This window comes from Hylobates moloch, unplaced genomic scaffold (genome assembly GCF_009828535.3).
Source record: "Hylobates moloch isolate HMO894 unplaced genomic scaffold, HMol_V3 SCAFFOLD_1467, whole genome shotgun sequence".
Taxonomy (NCBI): Eukaryota; Metazoa; Chordata; class Mammalia; order Primates; family Hylobatidae; genus Hylobates; species Hylobates moloch.
The window spans coordinates 1-11,187 of NW_026653742.1; the positions used below are offsets into that span (position 1 = coordinate 1).

At 40.6% G+C, this 11,187-nt stretch overlaps 1 protein-coding gene across 1 annotated transcript; it reads left to right on the forward strand.

The window, feature by feature from the left end:
- Nucleotides 1-3: 3 nt before the first annotated feature.
- Nucleotides 4-8,569, forward strand: LOC116464732 (sodium/hydrogen exchanger 6-like; the record flags this gene model as incomplete). The annotated part of the gene is made up of 5 exons (XM_032147993.2): nucleotides 4-45; nucleotides 3,470-3,547; nucleotides 3,844-3,920; nucleotides 5,254-5,366; nucleotides 8,460-8,569. Coding segments are annotated over 5 exons (420 nt in total), but the record flags the coding sequence as incomplete, so codon positions are not given.
- Between the last annotated feature and the right edge of the window lie 2,618 nt (nucleotides 8,570-11,187).

The following is an 11,187-nucleotide window of genomic DNA, read 5'->3' on the forward strand; positions in this document are numbered from 1 at the left end:
TCACATGAACTCAATAATGTTCAAGATAATGAAATGCTTAGAAAGGTAAGTTCTTAAAGGAAATCTTTGAATCTTTTTTGTGTCTAACTAGCAGCAAAATGATTCAGGAGAAAATAAGTAATGGATTTTTAATGATATTTAAAATAATGAGTCTTTTTCAATGGAGTAAAACCTCAGTTAACAAATGTAATAATGTAAGGAAATGGATATGTCTGTACAACTCATTTTCTGATTGAGGCTAAGTAGTGTAACTTTTTGTTTCTCTCTGGATTGTTTACAGCTTGTGATAAATGGAGACTGGGATTAAGTTAAGCAGACTTTATTTATTTATTTATTTATTTTTTATTTTTATTTTTATTTTTTTTTTGAGACAGAGTCTCGCTCTGTCACCCAGGCTGGAGTGCAGTGGCGCAATCTCCGCTCACTGCAAGCTCCGCCTCCCGGGTTCACGCCATTCTCCTGCCTCAGCCTCTCTGAGTAGCTGGGACTACAGGCACCCGCCACCACGCCCGGCTAATTTTTTGTATTTTTAGTAGAGACGGGGTTTCACCGTGGTCTCGATCTCTTGACCTCGTGATCCGCCCGCCTTGGCCTCCCAAAGTGCTGGGATTACAAGCGTGAGCCACCGCGCCCGGCATAAGTTAAGCAGAATTTATAAGCATTTCTTTCCATTTGCAGATGGTCCTTATAGTTTTCTTTTTCTTTTTCTTTATTTATTTTATGTTTTCTGAGATGGAGTCTCACTCTGTCGCCCAGGCTAGAGTGCAGTGGCATGATCTTGGCTCACTGCAGCCTCTGTCTCCTGGGTTCAAGCAGTTCTCCTGCCTCAGCCTCCCGTGTAGCTGGGATTATAGGCGTCCACCACCACGCCCGGCTTTTTGTATTTTTTAGTAGAGACGGGGTTCTACCATGTTGGCCAGGCTGGTCTCCAACTCCTGACCTCAAGTGATTCCCCCGCCTCGGCCTCCCAAAGTGCTGGGATTACAGGCGTGAGCCACTGTGCCCAGCCGGTCCTTATAGTTTTATAGTACTTCAGCACATTGGCTTTATTTGATAATACCTAAAATATTCTATTAATATTTCCTTCAATTCTTTCTTGCCTTGCTTGTATTCTATACTGATCACAATTTAATCTTTCTTTGATTCACAATCTGACACAACTTCAGGGACCCTAAGCGTGAGTCTGAGTTATTGTACCATGCTATGCATAAAGCTTTATGTTAGAGTTTGAGTTGCAATTGTACTGGCTCCCAGAAATCCCTGGAGCTGCTTTCTCCTGTCTCCCTCATAGGTTTATCATGACGTTTCTCAGTGCCACTTTGCTCATGTCTCTTTGTTTTCTCCTACCTTTGCTGTTTGCCTTCACTTCTGTCTGCTACATTGGCAGGACTTGACTTTTTTTTTTTTTTTTTTTTGACACAGGGTTTTACTCTGTCACCCAGGCTGGAGTGTAGTGGCACGATCTCAGCTCTCTGCAACCCCCACCTCCCAGGCTCAGGTGACTCTCCAACCTCAGCCTCCTTAGTAGCTCAGACTACAGGCACGTGCCACCATACCCGGCTAATTTTTGTATTTTTAGTAGAGTTGGGGTTTCACCATGTTGTCTAGGCTCGTCTCAAACTCCTGGGCTCAGGCGAACCACCTACCTCAGCCTCCCAAAGTGCTAGGAGTACAGGCAGGACTTGATTTTTATAGCTACTTGGTTGTGTTTCTGACCATCTTTAATGCTTTTAAAATTTCATATGAACTTGAGGTTTACCTTGCAACAAGAGTTCTTTCCACCTGTGGAAAATTCCAATTCCTTAAAAGTTCTAGTAAACGAAGTTTTAGCATGAGTTTGTGTGTAGCTACTTTGTGTTCATGTCACATTCTACTGCAGCCTTATGAACAGAAGGGGGTATTTACATTTTTATGGTGACTAGGTCTTAAAATGAGTGGGCTATCGGAAGTAGAAATCTGAGCCGTACAGAAACTTTTTACTACAATATTATACACCTTTAGAAATGTTATCTATGTAAGAAATCTGTTTCTTTTTGCCAACAATAATACCGTACTCTTAAGTTTTATATTACCAGTTTGGGGTTTCATTCATTCATTTATGTTTTGTTGTTGTTGTTTTGTTGTTTTTTTGTGTGTTTTTTTTGTTTGTTTGTTTGAGACGGAGTCTCGATCTGTCACCCAGGCTGGAGTGCAGTGGTGGGATCTCGGCTCATTGCAAGCTCCGCCTCCTGGGTTCATGCCATTCTCCTGCCTCACCCTCCCAAGTAGCTGGGACTACAGGCACCCGCCACCACGCCCGGCTAATTTTTTGTATTTTTAATAGAGACGGGGTTTCACCATGTTAGCCAGGATGGTCTCGATCTCCTGACCTCGTGATCCACCTGCCTTGGCCTCCCAAAGTGCTGGGATTACAGGCGTGAGCAACCACGCCCGGCCTCATTCATTTATTTTTGGGACGGAGTTTTGCTCTTATTGCCCAAGCTGGAGTGCAGTGGCACAATCTCGGCTCCTCCACCTCCCAGGTTCAAGTAATTCTCCTGTGTCAGCCTCCCAAGTAGCAGGGATTACAGGCATACACCACCATACCAGGCTAATTTTGTATTTTTAATAGAGATGGGGTTTTGCCATGTTGGTCAGGCAGGTCTCGAACTTCTGACCTCAAGTGATCCACCTGCCTCGGCCTCCCAAAGTGCTGGGATTGCAGGCTTGGGCCACTGCACTCAACCAGGTTTCTTTTATTTAAAGCAAAAATAACGTCCATGCTTTCTCTTACGTTTTTTTTTTTTTTTTTTTTTGAGACAAAATCTCACTCTTTCACCCAGGCTGGAGTGCACTGGCACGATCTTGGCTCACTGCAATCTCTGCCTCCCGAGTTCAAGCGATTCTCCTGCCTCAGCCTCCTGAGTAGCTGGGATTACAGGCACACGCCACCACACCCAGCTAATTTTTGTATTTTTAGTAGAGTTGGGGTTTCACCATGTTGGCTAGGCTGGTCTTGAACTCCTGGCTTCAGGTGATCCGCCCACCTCCGCCTCCCAAAGTGCTGGGATTACAGGTGTGAGCCACTGCACCTGGCCCTATTTTTAACTTTTTTCTTTGTTTGTTTAGATGGAGTCTTGCTCTGTCACCCAGGCTGGAGTGCAGTGGTGCAGTCTCAGCTCACTGCAGCCTCTGCCTCCAAGGTTCAAGCAATTCTCCTGCCTCAGCCTCCTGAAACATTTTTTAATGACATAGTATTTTAATACACTTTCCACAGATAGGCCTTAACTGATTGTTCCAATGCTATCTCCTGGTCGTTTGGTTGAGAAGTAGAACAGAAGCTATCCTAGATGAAATATTTTTAAGTTAACACAGTAATGTTCTTGCCTTTGACTAGTTTAACATATAGTATTTTTTCTTTTTGATCATTTGATAATGGAATATGAGGTCTTCTAGGGAATTGATCTAAAATAACTCTTTATTTTAACAGGTTACTTTTGATCCAGAAGTATTTTTCAACATATTACTTCCTCCTATCATATTTTATGCAGGTTATAGCCTGAAAAGGGTAAGTCTTTTTGTCTTTCATATACTTTGAATAATCTTAAACTCCATGGGCTTTGTAATATTTGACACTTCAGAAATGGGCTGTTCTTTCCAGATTACCCTCCTTTCTCCTCTCCTTATCCTTTTTAGATGCTGAAATTTATACCTGTACAAGAATGTTTTCTCTTATTTATCCTAGTGAATAATGCATTTAATCCTAGTGAATAATGCATTTAATATTAGCATAGCATAGAAAACCTTTTCTTTTTCAAGTAACTGGTAAGTATTCTAACAGTGTAACTTTTTTTTTTTTGTCAGAGACATTTTTTTCGAAATCTTGGGTCTATCCTAGCATACGCTTTTCTTGGAACAGCAATTTCTTGTTTCGTTATTGGGTAAGTATTTTAAGCTTAAAATACTTTGTAGCCTTCAAATTATAATTTTAAAATAATATATTTTTGTGTAGGGACCAGCCCCACAGGGTCGGTGGGTCTCTCCCTGTGTGTGGCGACGAGAGAGTGTAGGAATAAAGACACAAGACAAAGAGATAAAAGAAAAGGCAGCTGGGCCCGGGGGACCACTACCACCAATGCACGGAGACCGGTAGTGGCCCCGAATGTCTGGCTGCACTGTTATTTATTGTATGCAAAGTAAAAGGGGCAGGGTAAAGAATGTGAGTCTTCTCCAATGATAGGTAAGGTCACGTGGGTCACGTGTCCACTGGACGGGGGCCCTTCCCTGCCTGGCAGCCAAGGCAGAGAGAGAGAGAGAAGACAAAGAGGAAGACAGTTTACGCCATTATTTCTACATATCAGAGACTATTAGTACTTTCACTAATTTACTACTGCTATCTAGAAGGCAGGACCAGGTGTACAGGATGGAACATGAAGGCAGACTAGGAGCGTGACCACTGAAGCACAGCATCACAGGGAAACGGTTAGGCCTCCGGATAACTGCGGGAAAGCCTGACTGGTGTCAGGCCCTCCACAAGAAGTGGAGGAGCAGAGTCTTCTCTAAACTCCCCTGGGGAAAAGGAGACTCCCTTTCCCGGTCTGCTAAGTAGAGGGTGTTGTTCGTTGACACCTTTTGCTACCACTAGACCACGGTCCGCCTGGCAACGGGCGTCTTCCCAGACACTGGCATCACTGCTAGACCAAGGAGCCCTTCTGGTGGCCCTGTCTGGGCATAACAGAAGGCTCGCACTCTTGTCTTCTGGTCACACCTCACTGTGTCCCCTCAGCTCCTATCTCTGTATGGCCTGGTTTTTCCTAGATTATGATTATAGAGCGGAGATTATTATAATATTGGGATAAAGAGTAATTACTACCAACTAATGATTAATGATATTCATATATAATCATATCTAAAATCTATATCTGGTATAGATATAGATTTAAAATATAAAACTATTCTTGTTTTATATTTTATTATACTGGAACAGCTCGTGTCCTCGGTCTTTTGCCTTGGCGCCTAGGTAGCTTGCCGCCCACATTTTTGATTTATGCAGTGTTATATATTCCTGACTGGGTCTAAAGACTTTTGCAATATTCACATAGGTAATAAGTTGTTTGAATTTTCCTTAAGGCCAAAGTATTACCATATTTCAATGACATTAGTTAAATTTGGGATTAGTCATAAAGTACTACAGTAAACCCATCTTCTTACTTTATCCTAATTTTTTTAACAGTTGATATTTTTTTCTAAAGTAGGACTGTGTTTATTGAACAGGTCAATAATGTATGGCTGTGTAACGCTGATGAAGGTGACGGGACAACTTGCAGGAGATTTTTACTTTACAGATTGCCTACTGTTTGGTGCCATTGTATCAGCAACTGATCCAGGTATGTTTTATATGAATGGAGTTTACATACTCGAGGTACATTGTTTTGCAGTCAAATACATGTGGGTTTTTCTTTCTTTGAGGTGTAGAATTCATGATTAGATACTTCCTTAGTACTATACTTTCTAATTGTGGAGGAAAAAACAAAATTCATGATTCCTTTTGGCTTCAGCACAAATTTGTTTTCCTTTTCCTTTTTTTTTTTTTATTACATTTGCCTATTACTGGTCCACAAGTTGACGCTGTTTCAACAAGGACTATAAGGTACTTTCTTCAGAAATTCATGTTGGTCTTTATCCCTAGTGACTGAGCATAGAAGAAGATGAACTAGATTATAGATTAGTTTAAATGGGTAATAATTATATATTTCCTTTCAAGCTTTTAGAAAACCAGTTCCCTAAAAATCTTTCGGTTTCTATTCAGCTGTATGCATTTAACAGTAAGAAAAAATGTTTAAAAATGATTGTTAGAAGGCAGTTGTGCTAATACAGGTTTGATTTGGAGTCATTGGAGGACTTTAATATACATTAAAGAATTGTTTTTATAAAATTGGCTTTATGATTATACAGTTGTTTGTTTAATATTAACACAACTTGTTCCCCTGTGCTTTTAGTGTCAGATCTTCTAAAAGTTGTGTTCCAGAATGAATTTAGTTGTACTGAGTTAGGTTTTAGTTTTCCTGATAGAGCATTGGTAAACTTAACAGCAACATTCAAATTAGGAATTTGGAGAAGATACAGAATGGAAAGGTTGGGGAAGGAACATAGACTGATATTTTTGAACTAAGGATGGAAGTTTTCTCTTAGCATGCTTTAAGACTTTCGTTGAAGCTCATTTTGTTTTACTTTTTAACCTCGTAAGTTAATCATCTTTAATTGTCATCCAGCACAATTAAAGGTAGAATCCTAAGGTTATCTCTGCATTCCTGTGTTAACTCTGATAACACAGGGCTTTATGGGAAGGAGAAAAATGTGTTCAATACTCTATGAGAGATATTTTGGCTGGACACAGTGGTTCATGCATATAAATGCCAGTGCTTTGGGAGGCCGAGGTGGTAGGATCACTTGAGACTGTAAGTTCAAGACCAGCCTAGGCAACACAGTGACACCCTGTCTCTACAAAAAAAAAAAGAAAAAGAAATAGCTGAGCATGGGGGTGCGTGCCTGTAGTCCTAGCTACTTGGGAGGCTGAAGTGGGAGGACCACTTGAGCCTAGGAGTTTGAGGCTGCAGTGAGCTGCAATGAGGCTGCAGTCTCATTCTGCCTGGGCGACAAGAGCGAGACCCTGTCTCCAAAAAAAAAAAAAAAAAGATTTTAAAAGATTAGTTAGAGGGCCATTTTAGAGAATTTGTGTAGTTTAGCATTTTTAAAACTGGAAATTAAATTGCTTCCTTAAAGACCACCAAAGCTGTCCTCTCATTGTTTGTAGCTACTCCCATTATCAACATGAAGGTAGGATGGTTTTTGCAAGGAGCCGGTGGTCTCTGGTTTCTGTGTCCTTTCATTATAAGCAAGCTTCTCAACTTTTCAAATCCTATGAGAAATCTGAGTCCATTGGCTTGGCTACATTATTTCAACTTTCTGGTTTTGTTTGATAGGACTATTGCGTGAATAGCAATATATAAAGTTGCTTATATAAAGTTGGACTGTTATTTTTTTCTGAATTATGTAGGCACTTGCCCCATTTCTATTATTTTGCCATTGTTAACTTGCTCTTAGAAGGGTTTCTTTTAGAAATTCTGCACTATTGCTCTACTCTCCTTCTCCCCCTTTCTTGATGAGCTTTGGTATCAGTATATTCCAGCTGCAATGCTTTGTAGTAGAAACTATAGCTTTTAAAATATACTGGACATGGTGGCTCATGTCTTTAATCCCAGTGACTCAGGAGGCTGAGGCAGGAGGATCACTTGAACCTAGGGGTTTGAGGCTGCAGTGAACTGTGATTGTGCCACTGTACTCCAGCCTGAGTGACAAAGCAAGACACTGTCTCTTAAAAAAAATTTAAATAAATAAAATGCAAGTTTCTTGTTTTTGTGATTGGCATTTGAAAAGGCTCTCTCAGCCGGGCCCGTTGGCTCACGCCTATAATCCCAGCACTTTGGGAGGCCGAGACAGGTGGATCACGAGGTCAGGAGATCGAGACCATCCTGACTAACACAGTAAAACCCTGTCTCTACGAAAAATACAAAAAAATTAGCCAGGCGTTGTGGCGGGCACCTGTAGTCCCAGCTACTCGGGAGGCTGAGGCAGGAGAATGGCGTGAACCCGGGAGGCGGAGCTTGCAGTGAGCCGAGATTGCACCACTGCGCTCCAGCCTGGGTGACAGAGCAAGAGTCCATCTCAAAAAAAAAAAGCTCACCTCTGCTTATATTAATTTTTCATGTCCGCTTGGGTTTCTTTAGTAACTGAGCTATGTGACTTAGTAATTAAAGTTATAATATAACTTCAATCTCATCTGATTTTCTAAGATTTCTCATATAATTGCTTTCCTAAAAGGAGGATTTATTGTTTTTCTTCTTAAGCTGGAATATTCTCATAGTTGGCTTCTTATTAAGACAAATCCAGCAGCTGTAATTCTGGTCATAAATTTTACCCCAACCAAAAACTAAACCTGTGTTTTCATTTCCTACTGTCTTTGCTAAACCTTTGTGCTTGCAATTTGTAAGTCAAGTACAAATGAGTTGTAAGGCCCAAAGAAACAAAGTTTGCAACATTAGATTCTTTTCATAATATTCTACATTAAAGATTAATGACTACATGGTCTATAAGAAATTCTGAATATATTCTTTGTGGGAAAGAAATGTACAAGACACGATTATTAACATCTGCATGAAGAATGTAGGCCAACTCAGTTCTTCGGGGTTACTTTCAGCCATTTTTAAGAGAGAGAAGAGAAGTTTGTGCAGGTACACAATTAGAAAAGAAAAATATTTATATAAAATTACAGGGTCTTTAATATGGTAAGAGAATGTTTATTAGGATTGAATTCTAGGAGGAAGAAATGAATTTCTAAATAACTCTCAGAGTCATCTACTGAGGAGAATATGTTATATTTGTAATGTCTAAGTATTCCTCTGACTCTTTTTACTTACTAGTGACTGTTCTTGCTATATTCCACGAGCTTCAAGTTGATGTTGAACTCTATGCACTTCTTTTTGGTGAAAGTGTCCTCAATGATGCTGTTGCCATAGTGCTGTCCTCGTAAGTGTTTGTTTTCTTATTATATTCTGAATATTAAGTGTGAGGGTACTAGGAACTGAAAGTCACTTATTGAATAAAGTACATTATGAATGGAAACATTTGGAAGAATGAGGCATTTTTTTTCCCTCTTGAAGAAATGCATATTTTATAGATAAATTGGAAAATACAGGGAAGAGAAAAATATGTACTGCCACCATCTAAAGACAATTACTGTAAACATTCTAGAACATTTCCTTTTTCTATGTATGATATTATTACATAGTTGTGATTGTAGTGTCTATATAATTTTTATTCGGTTTTAACATTACAACATGAGCATTTTATTTTTTAAATTAGATTTAGTATTTTCTTTTCTTTTTCTTTTCTTTTTTGGAGATAAGAGTCTCACTCTATCATACAGGCTGGGGTGCAGTAGCGTGATCTCGGCTCAGTGCAACCTCTGCCTCCCAGGTTGAAGTGATTCTCCTGCCTCAGCCTCCCGAGTAGCTGGGATTACGGGTGCCCACCACCATGCCCGGCTAATTTTTGTATTTTAGTAGAGATGGGTTTTCACCATGTTGCCCAGGCTGATCTTCTCCTGACCTCAGGTGATCCACCTACCTCGATTTCCCGAAGTGCTGGGATTACAGGCCTGAGCCACTGCACCAGCCTTAATTTTTTCTGAATACATAATATATTCACGTGGCTCATAAATTAAAGTCATGTAAAAAGTTACACACAGAAAATTCACACTCTTACATCTGTCCTCATCCACCTGTCCCCCTAGTTCCTTGTAGATAACTTTTTTTTTTTTTGAGACGAAGTCTTGCTCCTGTCCCCCAAGCTGGAGTGCAATGGCACGGTCTTGGCTCACTGCAACCTCCGCCTCCTGGGTTCAAGTGATTCTTCTGCCTCAGCCTCCTGAGTAGCTGGGATTACAGGCTTCTGCCACCACACTCTGCTAATTTTTGTATTTTTAGTAGAGACGGGGTTTCACCATGTTGGCCAGGCTGGTCTCGAACTCCCAACCTCAGGTGATCTGCCCGCCTCGGCCTCCCAAAGTGTTGGGATTACAGGCGTGAGCCACCGCGCCTGGCCTAGATAACCATTTTTATTAGTCTCTTACCTATCTTAGTATTTCTTTATTCAAATGCAGGCATAACTGTGAATAAATAGTCTTATTTGCCTCTCATTTCTTATTTTTAAAGTCACATACTGTCTGTCTACTGGAGAATTTTGCATGTCAAAAGAGTGAGTATTCTCATTCTTTGCAGCTATATAGTATTCTCTATGTGAACTGCATTATTATTTATTTGCTCAGTCTCCTATTGCAGGACATTTGAAGGATTTTTAATCCTTTGCTGTCCCAAACGGTGCTGCAGTGATTAACCTTGAACTTACCTTGTTTTATACATGTATAGGTATATTGGTAGGCTGAATGCCCCAAAGTGAGATTGGTAGGTAGCTTAAAGGGTAAAATCCGTTTGTAATTTTGTTCGACATTGTTAAATTGCTCATCAAAGGAATTGTAGCACTTTGCACTTTCACCATTAAATTATTGGTCTGTTTCCTCACAGTTTCGCCAGCAGAATATTTGTCAAACTTTTATATTTTTGCTAACTTGATAATTGAGAAATATCTCATCGTAGCCTAATTTATGTTTCTCTTACTTGACATAATCATTTCAAAACATTTTTAATCTCTAGAAGTGTTAATATATATTATAGATATGTAGTTATATATTACTTATAACAATTTAATTGCAGACAATTTTGAATGAGCAATATTTTTTATCTAATTATAGAAAGTACTATACATGTTACTATAAGGTGTTTGCAGGTTGAAGAATGAGTCTGAACCTCTGAGGAATTCAATCCTGCCTCCCTACATTTTTTTTTTTTTTTTTTTTTTTTTTTGAGACAGAGCTTTGTTCTGTCACCCAGGCTGGAGTGCAGTGGTGCAATATAGGCTCACTGCAACCTCCACCTCCCAGGTTCAAGCAATTCTCCTGCCTCAGCCTCCCGAGTAGCTGGGACTACAGGCATGCGCCACCACGCCCGGCTAATTTTTGTATATTTAATAGAGACGGGGTTTGACCGTGTTGGCCAGGCTGGTTTCGAACTCCTGACCTCAGGTGATCCACCTGCCTCGGCCTCCCCAAGTGCTAGGATTACAGGCGTGAGCCACCATGCCTGGCCCCTGCCTACCTACTCTTATTAGGCAAATATCTAACTCTATAGGCAGTTGCCTTTACTTCATACCAGAACTTTCTATGAAAGAGAAGTAAGAGCCCTTCACATTTTCTCTTTATTTTTATTTCTCTCCTTAATTTCCACTTTGTTAGTTATGAAAGAATAAAACATCGGCTGGGCGTGGTGGCTCACTCCTGTAATCCCAGCACTTTGGGAGGCTGAGGTGGGTGGATCACGAGGTCAGGAGATCGAGACAATCCTGGCTAACATGGTGAAACCCCATCTCTACTAAAAATACAAAAAATTAGCCGGGCGTGGTGGTGGGCGCCTGTAGTCCCAGCTGCTCGGGAGGCTGAGGCAGGAGAATGGCATGAACCCGGGAGGCGGGGCTTGCAGTGAGCCGAGATACCGCCACTGCACTCTGGCCTGGGTAAAAGAGCAAGACTCCATC